This window comes from Montipora capricornis, chromosome 14 (genome assembly GCF_036669925.1).
Source record: "Montipora capricornis isolate CH-2021 chromosome 14, ASM3666992v2, whole genome shotgun sequence".
NCBI classification, from domain to species: Eukaryota; Metazoa; Cnidaria; class Anthozoa; order Scleractinia; family Acroporidae; genus Montipora; species Montipora capricornis.
The window spans coordinates 27583662-27597344 of NC_090896.1; the positions used below are offsets into that span (position 1 = coordinate 27583662).

The window sequence follows — 13683 nt, forward strand, 5'->3', positions numbered from 1 at the left end:
CAGAGTAAAGAGAAGCACAACTGAACAGATCTTTGTATTGAGAAACATCTTAGAGCAGGCAAATGAGTGGAGGGCAGGCCTATACATACACTTTGTGGACTTTGAGAAAGCCTTTGATTCGATACACAGAGAATGAGAGTGATTGCAGGCGTTTATGAGGGCTTCGAGTGCGCAGTCATTGATGGAAGTGAAACATCTGACTGGTTCAAGATCAAGTCCGGTGTTAAGCAGTGATGTGTGATGTCAGGATTCTTGTTCTTACTGGCCCTGGATTGGATCATGAAAAGGACAACAGCAGATAAGAGAAGAGGGATACTATGGAATTTCACAACAGTGCTGGAGGAGTTAGAATTTGCAGACGACATCGCCTTGCTGTCATCCAGGTTAAATGACTTGCATGAGAAGACTGGGAGACTGACAGAGGAAGCAGCCAGAGTGGGCCTTAAACTAAATGCGAGAAAGTGTAAAACACTAAGGACGGAGTATGCCAGCAACAGGGAGAGGATTGCGGTGAATGGCGAGGAAGTGGAGGATGTTGGAGAGTTCCCATGCCTGGGAGCTACCGTGGACAAAGAGGGTGGAGGCAGTATAGACATTAGGAACAGGCTGCAGAAGGCCCGTGGTGTGTTTCAGAGGCTAGGGAAGGTATGGGCAGCCAGAGGAATAGGAAGAGGAACCAAGATACGCCTATTCCAGACCTTAGTTCGACCAGTCCTGTTATATGGTTGCGAAACTTGGAAGATCACAAAGGCTGATGAACGAAGACAGTTTCCAGTGCCAATGCCTGAGAGGGATACTGAGAGTCAGATGGCAGCAAAGAATATCAAACAACCGAGTAGTGGAAATGGCAGAAATCAACAACATAAGCTGCGAGATAACACGGACAAGGTGGAACTGGCTGGGGCACGTACTTAGGAGAGAAGATGAGAATGATTGTTTCACAGCTTTGGGATGGACGCCGGAGGGTCGAAGGGCAAGAGGGAGACCAAGGACCACTTGGAGAAGGACGGTCGAGAAGGAGAGAGACAAAGCGGGGTGGAAGAGTTGGAATGTGGCCAAGGCAGCGGCGCGAAACAGAGAGCATTGGGCAAAGAGCGTGACGGCCTTATGCGCCTACTGGCGCAAAGAGAAATGATGATGATGATGATGAAATGAAGCAACTGTGTATTAAGTGAATTTCGCTTAAATGGCTGATTTCGTTGATTTTCACCCAGACACGGCGATGTAAACTGCGTTTGAGTGTGTAGCCTCGTTTCCCTGCTGCACCGTGCGGTCGGCAAAAAAACATCCCCTTAACACGAAACCTATACCACAATTCAACTTTACGAACTACCTGGCCTTGATCAGGAGGTCTTTCTCTATAAGAATCAGGCGTCAAGCATTTTCTGTGGCGATGGTTGAACGAAACCCTTATGTTTCGGTTTCTGCTCCCTGACTAATACTGCTAACAAAGAGTAAGATTAAGCGTAAGGGTTATAAATTTCCTTAGTATTTTCGCGAAAAACGGGCAGTCAAAACTCGAACTCGTTCTCGTCCTCGTCCCAGAATCTAAAGCTCTCTAATATATAATCAACAACAGCACACCTACACCCATTCGTTCATCAATACAAAACAATACATACTTAATTGACCACTCCCCATAGGGGCTTTTCAGGGACAATGAAACACAACGAAACTACAGAAAAGAACAATAACAACAACTTTTAAGAATCCCAACTGGCTGGAGGCAAACCAGTTGGCTATTTACAAGTGTAGCTGGGACGTTGAAACAGGAACTACCAGGATCAAATTCAACACCTGGTCAGACCGAGATATCCGGATCCCGAGGCAATCGCCCAAACCACTGGGTCGCACTGCCTCCTAATGCTCGATCAGTCTACTAATTATTATTGATGATCTTATGCATGCTATCAATATTAGTGGGGTGCATTATGCAATGGGCCTTATTTGCGTGGCGGCCATATTGGCCATAGACAATACAAATGTAGATGTCATGAAAAACCATAAATAACAATGACCACAACCAGGTTTTCTGAGCCCGCGAGACTAAGCACCCCCAGCAAACCATTGTTTTAACGAAAACCGCTGGTCAGCAAGCTGATTCTGGTCATTGCTGTCTAAGGTCTTCCTAGATGTCATACCCTGAGCCTCGAGTTGAAATGTTTGGGAACGAGTTTCGGCGGGGCAAAACAAACGTTTTTCAATCCCTCGGGATTCAACACGGCCGCCGTGTGGTTAAGGCCCATTTGCGGCTACGCGGCTACTCTGTTACGCGCAAACGCGCCTACGTGGCTACATGGCTAAGCTCAAACAATGCCAAAAATTCCTCACGGTATACCTCGTTCTCAACTATAAAGCGTCAAAAAAGGCGAGGCATCCCATAGCGATGATCGCTACTGATCCATGCTAGAGATAGAAGAACAATGGAAACTTACATAGCCGCATAGCCACGTTTAGAATTTGCACGATAACAGCGTATTTAATCCGTCACTCACTCACCTGACAACTTAGCAGCCATGTATTTGGGAACAAGGACGCTTGGTTTCGAGTGTCTGGGAATTCTGGAATTTTTCCTACAAAATGCAACAATAATAATAATAATTCTTATTATTATTATTATTATTACAAACGATTCAAGGACTACTTTCTTCATGCCTCGGGTTGATCCCGGCATTTTGTATACCACAAAATTCACCCAGGTGTTAGCAGTGGTTTCAGTAACAACAGACATCCGACAAAAAGCATGGGCTACTTCACTCAGAGAAGTCGGTTACTTCCCCCCCCCCCCCCCCTAAATTGAAGCAACAAAAAACAAATTCTGTTAAAACCTAAGTTTTGAAATTATTATGACAATGGCAACAGTCAGTTTCTCTACCTACCCGGAAGCCATCTTCAAAGTAACCTTTATTGAAACCACTTGGTGTGAAAAGGGGCATTTCTTTTCATCGCTATCCCTTACAATGTTTTCCCGTCCGCGTAACTCCAAGAATGCGACTGTCAGCAGCACAAGTATGAGTGGACATTTGGAATTCATATATTACTATTGACCCTGGGAATGTGTTCCAGGAATTATTTTTTTCCTCTCCAACGACTCCACGAATTCAAGCGTTTTTCTTCACCATCCCTCACAAGATGTTTTCCTGCTCATTAACTCCAAGAATTCGACTAGTATGGCTTCTACCCCCAGTCATACAAACGCCTGTAAATTTGTCAAATTTCAACTTATATAATTACATTTTCTCTACTGATATAACACCTAATACGCTGAAACTTTGCAGGCCGGGTTACTAAAGTAAAGGTGCTCTTTCTATTTCTGGTATCAGTTTTTCATTCAGTTCAATTTTACTTCATTCAAACGCGTTGCCACCATTTTGGAGAAGGGTCTCTTTGATGATCATCATAAATCAAAATTAACACTGGGAATATATCCCAACCAATTCCAACAATTCAACTGTCTGCACTGAAGTCTGAAAGAGCTTTAACAGTACAAAGCTCTTTTGTCACAGTACAGACGAACTCTTTGGATTCATTGATCGTGGCACCTTGGACTGCAGAGTTGCTTCTACAGTAGCCGATATATCTCCAAGCATTAAATCACCCAATGATGTCATATGCCATACACAGAGATCATAACTCTGGAAACTCCATTCCCTACTCTTGAAAATTGTGTGGATTCTTCAATCTTCCAGCAGATTGTGAACAATGATGACGGGTTGTGGCATGGAACAACATCTTTTTTGTTGCAGATGCCATTAAAAACGCAGCATCCAGTTGTTGAAAGTTAAATCGATGATCACCTGCGCAGTTGTCTGGTGTTAGCCAGCTGAGGTCTACATACTTGTTTGATTTTCCCAGAGGGCTGAATTCATTCTTAAGAAGGTACTTAGTTAATGCCAAGCTGCCAAACAAAGGTTTTTACCTATAACAGCACCACCAGATTAAGAAGATGATAAGCGCAACAGCCACCACTGCCCCGATCACAATTCCAGCAATTGCAGGTGTTGATAATTCTGCATGACAAAAGAGAAAATGACAACAGTTAGAAGTGAAAATAAAGTACAGTTATGAAAGCAAGGATCTTAAAGTGTAGCTGCCATTTTAGAACGTTTTTTGTACACAGGTTTCAAGACTCTGGATAATGAACGCTTGACTGTATGGTATCTAGACATTCAAATTAAAGACAAGAATGACTTTTCTTGGAGTCCATAATTTTTTTTGGAAATGTAATGGCATGAAAGAATACGTGAAGGCCTGAACACAAAATTCAGTTAGTTCAGTAGTACCGCGCACCGGTGGCTCAGTTGGTTGAGCACCGGGCTGTTCACGCGGGAGGTCGTGAGTTCAACTCTGGCCGGACCAACACTCAGGGTCTTTAAATAACTGAGATGAAAGTGCTGCCTTTGTAATTACATCTGCAAATGGTTAGACTCTCTAGTCTTCTCGGATAAGGACGATAAACCGTAGGCCCCGTCTACAACCCTTCAATGTTCATAATCCTGTGGGACGTAAAAGAACCCACACACTTGTCGCAAAGAGTGGGGTATGTAGTTCCCGGTGTTGTGGTCTGTCTTCTGTGGTGTATCATGGTTGGGAGGGAAAATGCTCGGAGATATTAGCTACACCCAAGCTACTCTAAAGTCCGAGGGTAAATAACGATATATGATATGATATGCAGGCTTCTTTGTGATACTATTATTTTATGAACTAGTTTTGGGTCCATGAACGTAAACCCTCTGTAGCTGTCGTTTTCCTGACATTTTCAGCAAGTAAGGGTAGAGTACGAAAATAGGGAGCTTTGTTTGCAAATTCTACCTCATTTGTTTGAAATTCTTACTACAATCAATCATCTGAAACATCAGCATAAATCTTGAAAGTACACTGCCCTTTAAATAAAAAAATTCTCCGCTTTACTTTTGTAGTGTAAAGATTCGTTAAATGAGATTTTACTGTGCCATCAGTAAAATACGCGGTTAATGCAACGTGACCTCACTAAAAGGGCTATTCATGTCGCGATAGTTCTCTTCGTGCTCTTTGTAGTCGGTCGTTCAAGGTTTTGTTGTAAATAAAATGAGGACATTAAGACTTTGTTCCTAGATATCAGATTATAACGTACACCTGCATTGGCCAAATCTGTTAAGGCCTCATTCATTAGTGCTAAAGAGCACATGTAATGCCTACCTGCTACATAGTAGAACCTGTGCAACTGGATACAGTAACTTTAATAGACAGAGTCTAGCTATAAAAGCCTCATTTAGCCGTCCAAGGTTCACTTGGCAGTTTGTCTTCTATAGTAAACCAACTAGCTGTTTGCAGTTTGTTAAAGTTTTTCCCCTCCCACCCTCCCTTTGGAGATGGGTTGGATATATTGCTTTGCCTTCATTAAAATCGGGACACCCCTGCATGGTGTGGTTAAGTCTGTGCAGCGACTTCCCCCAAGCTTGTTGGCTTGTTTGCCTTTGTACATTGCTCGCTAACCAATACTCTTGTCCGATCCAGCACGTGCTGTTTACCACTCAGCTCTTAGTGCTGGGGAAATAAGTGAGGTTGTTCTATGTCACGCAATCTGGAAGTCGCCACAGGCTAACCAGCCCCAAGGCAGTGTTCCCCTCAAAAAACGCCAATACATCTGTTGTCTCGTTCTATCACGCTTTGCGTTACAGTAGATATAGGCATATTTTCATACCCTGAAAATTTTTCATCTGTTCGGATTTCCTTACTGAAAGTCTTGTGATCCGAAAATTATAGGGATCAAAACTTACCTTTTCGAAAATTTCAGCCAGAAAAAAGGCTCCCGAAAATTCTAGGTGACCTTTTTAGGGTAAAAATCCGTTAAAAATGGGCAATTACACCAATTTTTAGATGTTCGAAAATCCTAGGACAGGCAGGCAAGCAAGAAATTTTACAACAAATGTTCCCAAAAATTCTAGATCTCAAATCGTCTTCCGAATAGATATTTCCTAAAAAATTGACGTTGGATGCCCCTGATAAATAATGACTACTGTAATTGCCTTATCATGGTTTACACTAATTTGCGAAACGACACGAAATGAAACGAAACCAACCGAAATACAGTAAGAATCGACCTAAACATTCATTAAAGCTAACCTTAGGCCTAATTGGGCAAAAATAGCAATGTCACCAAAATGGCCGACCAAAATTACTATTTTGCGAAACGGATTGAAATTTTCCAGGCATGTACAGCCCTAATCGTTTACCAGTGCTAACATTAGGCCTAAAAAATTTTGTTTGGGCCTAATTAGGCCTAGGTTAGCTTTAATGAAAGCTTAGGATTATTTCTGTATCATTTCGCCTTGTTTTGTTTTGCAAATTAGTGTAAGCCAATTTGAAGGTGATACTGGAAAGATACATGTGTCTTCTAGCATCTAGAGATAAAAGGGTCACTTTCTTGTGTGGCAAGATCTTTGTCCAGTTAAGACACAGTAGCTTTGGTTAGGATTAATTTCCATCACACAGCTGACCTGTCCCCAGTTCACCAAGAGTAGATAATGGCACCTGCCAGAATAATCGTGACCCTGCAGATAGGCCCCAACAAAACTATACACTAAAATACTGAATTACCCAGTGGATAGTGTTTTATTCAACAGATCACTCTCCCCTTACATTGTATCTCTAAACTTTGAGTAACTGAAGTCTGGCGCAAATCTGAATAACAGACGTCTGGCACAACTCCGAACAACCGAAGACTGGTGTATACATCACCAGATCCTGTTGAAAATCTTTTAAGGATTTTCAAGACCTTCAAGAATCTTCATGAAGATCTTTGAAGATCCTGATAAAGATCCTTTCAAGAGAACTATGAGGATCCTTTTAAGATACTTGAAGGATTCTCATAGGAACTTTAAGGACTCTAACTAAGACCTTTTCGAGATCCCTCTGAAGAGCCTTAAACATCCTCAAACAATCCTAGAGGATCTTTCAAGGATCCTAGTAAGATCACTATAAGAATCCTTCAAAGATCCTTGAAAGATCCTAAAACGATCTTCAAGAATCTTTTCTGAAAGCCTTCTAAGAAATTGTCATCAGGATCTTTGCATGAGCCTCACAAGATCCTTAAAATAGCTTTGACGATCTTAACAAGTAGTTTTGGAAAATGAAGATCTTGAAAAGACTTTTTAAAGATCCTTCAAAGAGCTTTATCTTCAAGGGTCTTTGGCAGGTCTTTGAAGATCTTTACACATCCTCAAAGATCCTGTGAGGTTTTTCACCAGGGAAGCATTATATCAGTTATCAAATAAGATCTTGGGTAAACTAACTAGGAACTTACGCTTTGCTGGTGTTGCCGTTGCTGTTGCCCTTGGTGGAGTTGTGACTGGGGATCCTATAGCTTTGCAACTACAGAATAAAATATTTAAAGTTTTATTAGAGGAGTCCTGTCACTTTCAATATGTCATTTGATGACATCCAAAGTACAGCAAAATCTTCATGTACATTTATCATTAGGGTGGATTTGACGACTCAAACACAAGAACAACTTGTTGCATTCTCTGATAGATGTTTCAGAAGGATGCTACAATATTGGACAAAACTGATTTTGAAGGCATATGCATGGACATCAAACCTATTCCTGGCCGTAATCAAGAAAGGTTTTTCATGGGCCCAATCCCCCACATTCAATATTGCTTCATCAGGGAATACCTGGACAGTGCATCAAAGCACTTTATAGCATTGGCATGGAAGGAAGGGGGGAGGGGGGAGGGGGTTGTTTGCACGTTATCACACTAGCACGCTTGAAATTTTTCTCAACAGTTTTGTCCATGATTGTAAGTGTTAAATCGGAGGATGAAGTGAGATAACAATTATAACGTCGTGTCCATAATGTTCGCTTACGTAAAATATATGCTTTTTACAAGGTTATTTTTGTGAAATTAAAATGTTAAAACCAAACGTTTTCGGTTGTTTGCCATCGTCAGGGTTAAAAGTGACAGTCCGCACGCATCCATGCATATATATCTTATGTCATTCCCGTTAGGAAAAGTTTGAAAACATAAGAAATAACTTGTTTGTTCAGACTGAGGCGAAATCAATGTTAGAAAATTTTCGCGCGAACGTCCTTACGGACGTTTGCGCGAAAATTTTTCCACATTGATTTTGTTTTCATTTTTCGCCTGAAATTAGGTCATAAATTGCTTATTCCAAAAATTAAAACAAATTGGGGGGTCACCGACTTTGTCTCGGAGAAAAAGGCATGGGAAAAATGCCCTAACTTCGATAGATGGATCATCACAACGAGTTAGTGTAGCGTCATGTACTCATCCGTCGAAAATCGGAATAATACGTTAGAGTGAAGGTTCCGTGCATAGAAATATAGTAGCGGGTTTTTAGATAATTGCACACCTCTGGGGATGTCATAAACAGTAGAGTTAATCCTCAATGAGCGTTTTCGCAAGCGCTACCCGTTGTAACCGCTTCTGGAATTCAGGACACAAGGAAAGAAAAATTTTGAAAAAAGATAACTTCTTACATTGTGATTTTTTTCATTTTATCATATTTTGTAGACTGCAAGAAGAGTAAGTGATTCATTTCTTAAAAAATAGGGGTTACCTATGATCTAAACGAGTAAAATCGATGTGATGTTGCGAAGCTCTTGGAGAATTTCGTTTGTCACGTTTTTGCGTGACCTGTCGGGGAAGGACTGGAACCCAAGACAGGATCGATCGATGAAAGGTTTCTGTAAAAGAAACTTTCTCGAGCATAGTAACGAAGTTTCAAGCAGGCGTTATCTTTATTTGCTTAGTGCTTCGTATCACATTTCTGCATTGCCGTCATGCTCATCTTCTGGAGTGTGGTTTCTGTCATTGCGATCGATCAGCAAACAATGTAGACTGCATCAGCTTTTGTGTTGAAATTCCCACAGCCCTGTTCTCAAAACTTTTGTCCACTGTTAGAAAAGATGAGCTCTTCTGAATTCAACGAAACAATAACACATCGCAACTTACTTTTCACATGATTATGTAATTTATTCACGATACCATGGCAGGGGACCTCTACCACACTTGAATGACCTTTGAAGACACACAGACACTATCCCAGGAAAGAGAAGTGACCCAACCACACCAGTTTTAAAGTGAGTGAGAAACGTCATTTGCACAGAAGATGGCATTTGCAACACTACACATGTCTGGTCCAAGACTCGGAGTTGTCATTGTCCTCACTGATACATCAATTAATAAAATTAATAACTATTTTTACCTACCCAGCTTCTTCTGATCCCACGATGCCTGTAACAAAATGTTTCAATAACGTTAACAACAAATTGCTCTGAAAGTCTTAAGGTATTCACATATTATACAAGACAGAACAAGTAATACTTCAACGGGCCATGAACAACATAAAAGAAATATATACCACAAAAGGAAAGAGAAGTATGGATGTATGGATGTACACAAATGAACACGATAGCAACGGATTGCATTTGGGTAATCTTGAAAAACGTCAGCCCGATATTTCTTTTTAGATAAACGCTGTTTTTGCTCAAATCACCTTGTCTGTAATGTGATGATAATTTTATCAGTAAAGGATTCCCACATTACCATTTCAAAGTTTTAAACTCGTGATAAACTCAAGATGTCCCCTTAAAACACCCTAAAATAAAGTGAGGCAAGGGTACGTGGTTTTCTGTTGAGCTGCAGATGTAACAGAACTACAACTTCAACAATATAATAAGCTTCTCTAAGTTAGGGCTTACTTAGCGTCTTCTTTGAGACTTGTTTAGATGAGCTGAGCTGTCGTACATTTTAAGATCATGAGGCCTGATCACAACCGAAGAATGTTTTGGTTAAACAGTGTTTTGATGAGAATGCTTTCTTGAAGGTGGTTATATACTAAGGACGGCACTTGTTGAAAGACAATTTTCAATCGAGCGAATTCAGTTAAAGTTCATGTCAGGGGGAGACTTAATAACACAGAGTTTTGCTGGCACCTATAAAATTTGCATTCGAAGTCTCTCATGGTGGACAATTTTAGTACAGTACAAATTTTAGTACAGTACATATAAAAGGCTATTTATCGTCAAAAACAATGTTGAGAAGGAAAGACCACAGAAATATTCTTTTGCATATTGGAAGGGAGCTCCGTATGGAAAAAAACTGTGCCAAGGGTCTTGAGTACTTATGACACAAAGACGAAGACACCTTTGTTAAAGGTTTCTTCCTCCTGGATAGCAAAGTTCACTTTCACTATGTACACTCTCTACTCAATCCATTTTCTTTGGAGTTTATATACTCCTTACGTACTTGTCAACTCATGATCAGGAAGTGAATAAAGGGGGCAGATTCTAAAAAAACTGTGGTGCTGCGTCGGTGGGGAAGAAGTAGACAAAATTTTGGTTTTATGAACGGAGTCGATAATGTAAATTCATTATCAACGGAGTTTTAATGTAAATTCAATTTCCAAATCGGCACCCTTAATCCCCACGGTATTAACGAACGCTTTTCATTTAACTAATGTATTCCTGTTTTTCACGTTGCCATGTTACCACCAATAGCGTAGCTCCTCCTCTACTATAAAAACTACACACAGCACATAATTCCTCGATTCGATCTGACGAAGAGCTAACGCTCGAAACGTCAGCTTTTAGAATTCCTGTACGGTGGTCAATTTACATTATCAACTCCGTTGATAAAACCCAATTTTTGTGTAACTCAGGAAGCGGTTTACGAGTAACTGTTTCCACTGTTTGTAAACTTTCATAACAATTTTAATTTGCTGCATTTAATGGTGCAAAAAAATTTTGGACTATGGCCTGTATCTAAAAAAGCTGGACTGGTGATGTGCACCCTACTAGCCAATCAGATTCCAGCTCCCAGAGACGCTTCAGAAAAAAAATAAAAAGCATTTATTTATCTATTTATTTATTTTTTGAAGCATCCTTCTTCCAGAGAGTTCTAGAAGTACCGGTGACAAGATTATTGAAATGCAGAACCTAATTTAGTATAAAGATTTTTTTTAAATTAACCAACCGACATGCTTAATGTGCACCTAACCCCAAAATATTTTTTTCGCTAAATTGAATCTTTGCACCTGTTCGAAACGCATTGCGGGCATTTTTTCCCTTTTTCTAACAAATCCTGCCATTTTATAGGCTTCGAAAGTTGCGAGCATCTTTGTTCACGACCGAGCCAGAAGGGGAGTGGGTCTATTCCTGATTTGACGTCACAATCTACTTTGCATGCATTTTTACAAAGAGTTAATGCAATGTAAATCAGTTTGTGACGTTAAATCAGGAATAGACCCACTCCTCTTCTGACTCGGTCGTGAACAAAAGATGCTTGGATTTTCGCAACTTTCGAAGCCTATAAAATGGCAGGATTTGTTAGAAAAAGGAAAAAATGGCCGCAATGCGTTTCGAACAAGTACAAAGATTCATTTTAGCGAAAAAAATATTTTGGGGTTAGGTGCACTTTAAAGAAAAAAAAATCGAAAATAATGTATATCACCTTGGGAGTACGTAGCATAGCCAATAACAGCTCCTGTGCCCTCTTTAACCAAATTAGCTTCAAATTTTATTTGCAAAGTTTTCACATCCCTGACAGTGAAATATCGAATGTCGGGCATTTCACAGATCCTTCTCCTGGTTAAACTACTGCCCTCAGTGGTGTTACCTTGAAGAGAAAACATGACAACGATTTTTTTGGTCATTTTAGGGTCTCTAAAGTAAAACACAAGTGGTTTAATTTGGGCAAGTCCAACATCGTCAACAAATTCTTAGCTCAACAAATAATGACACATTGATTGTTCCTTTAGCCACTAGTCCAACATCCCAATGACCAAAAATGTTAACCCACACTGTTGATTTGTTTAATCAGGTGCCAAACTTCATCAACCAATAATAGTTTTTGGTCCACATTGTTGGTTTGTTTAGTGATGTGTCCAACATCATCAACCACTAAGTATGTTGACCTTAATGTTACCACAATGATTGTTCCTTCAGTCGCTAGTCCAACATCCCAACATTAGTTAGTTTGTTTAACCATGTGTCAAACCTCACCAACCCATGATAATAGTGGCCCACACTGTTAGCCGCCCAACATCATCAATAGCAATGATGTTGGTCCAACATTGCTGGTTCATTTTGCCACATGTCCAACACCGCGAATAAATAATTACGTTGGCCAAACATTATCAGTTTAAAGCCCTGCCCAAACTATCGAACAAAGTAGGATTCAACGCTCCAACTTCGATCCAACATTGTTCGACCGTTTGGCCACCCATGTTGGAGGATGTTAGTCTAATATATTTTCTTCAATCAAGTGTTGGATGGAGTTTGCTTTTGACCAAGCATTGCGACCAACAATTCTACTCGACGCGACAATGTTGCAGTCACGTTCGCGCTGCTAGCCAATCACGAATCGCTATCTTAATTTTAAGCCTACAACCCTGCACAAAAGTGTTGGGAAGGTAGCGTCACTTTTGAGATAGCCCCCCTCCTACTTATCAATTTTGGATTTGCACAAAACCAGATACACATACACATACACTGTACAATGTATCTGCATATAAGCCAAACAAAGCACAAATAAATATATGTTATATTTGCCAGCTGGGAGGTCCGTATAGCGAAAAACTGCGACTATATTTGGCAGCTGGGACGTCCGTATAGCGAAAAACTGCGACTACGGTCACAGTTTTTTTATATGCGGACCAACCCTTAGCTGGTAAATAACTTATTTATTTTTTTCCTCTCTCTCTCCCTTCCTCTCTGAAATCACTTTTTTTAATTGTTGACTCATACAGTGCTTGCTAGCAAATGTGGTATTAAAGGGACTTACAAACTGAACATTTCAAAGAGAAATATTTGAGAGAGAACACGGCTAAACTCTTCCTCTATTCCGCGCTCAGGAAGCAGGGCTGGCGCAGCGATTCGATATTCCAGCGTTTTATGCACTACTGTACCTTTTAGGGTTTCTAAATCCATTAAGATCTCCATGTTCCAATTCAAAATAAATCATCAAATCTTACACCCTGTACACACCTGTGACAAGTTATTTACACAGTGCTTGAAATTATCAGTCGTCCCCTTGTCCCAGACGACCAGAACGTTTACCGGGAGACCAGTTCTTGGTAAAATGAAAAGCCTGGGCAACCCAACCAAAAAAATTAATACAGTCAACTCTCTCTAAGACGGACACCATCGGGACCGGCCTCAGCTGTCCATCTTAGAGAGGTGTCCGGCTTATAGAGATTCGAAGTAACATGACCCCCTGTAGATAGTTTATTTGAAAAACATTGCAACCAAAGGTTGAATTACGCATTCATTTAAAAAATGAATGCTGTACCTGTGTACAGTGAATACACGTCTGTTTAAAGTTTGTTTTAAGTTGTTTACTTGAACGAAACCTACCTGTTTTAGATTACGATACAATTCAGTTGTCACCTCCAAGTTCTTTTTTGAATGGGACAATGACTGATTTAATTTTAACTTGTACTGTATGTATTAAACGTCTGGTGTTAAAGAGTCATGTACAATTTTTCTTCCCTAAATCATAATTTGCGGTCACATTCAGCACCTCACAAGTGTCCGTTGATGATTTCAATGTGTCCGTTGTCTGTATTATGGAGGTGTCCGTCTTATAGAGAGTTTGGTTATGGTAAAATGACTAAGAAACGGCCATGACCAGCACCAACACCAGGTGTCCGTTGAGAGAGTTGACTGTAGAAAATATA

At 40.4% G+C, this 13683-nt stretch overlaps 1 protein-coding gene across 1 annotated transcript; it reads right to left on the reverse strand.

Moving 5' to 3' along the window:
* Nucleotides 1–2001: 2001 nt before the first annotated feature.
* Nucleotides 2002–11616, reverse strand: LOC138032262 (uncharacterized). The gene is made up of 5 exons (XM_068879898.1): nt 11457–11616; nt 9215–9239; nt 7286–7353; nt 3920–4010; nt 2002–2573 (listed from the first exon to the last, which is right to left on the reverse strand). The coding sequence occupies exons 1-5, from the start codon at nt 11572–11574 to the stop codon at nt 2492–2494; spliced, it is 384 nt and encodes a 127-aa protein (XP_068735999.1). The 5' UTR covers nt 11575–11616; the 3' UTR covers nt 2002–2491.
* Nucleotides 11617–13683: the final 2067 nt, after the last annotated feature.

Excerpts from the sequence above, each read along its gene's own strand:
- LOC138032262 (XM_068879898.1), bottom strand. The coding sequence starts at position 11,574 with ATGCCCGACATTCGATATTTCACTGTCAGGGATGTGAAAACTTTGCAA. Across the intron at positions 7,354-9,214 it reads GTGGGATCAGAAGAAGCTGG|TTGCAAAGCTATAGGATCCC; the intron begins GTAGGTAAAAAT and ends TTTATTCTGTAG. Across the intron at positions 4,011-7,285 it reads AACGGCAACACCAGCAAAGC|AATTATCAACACCTGCAATT; the intron begins GTAAGTTCCTAG and ends TTTGTCATGCAG.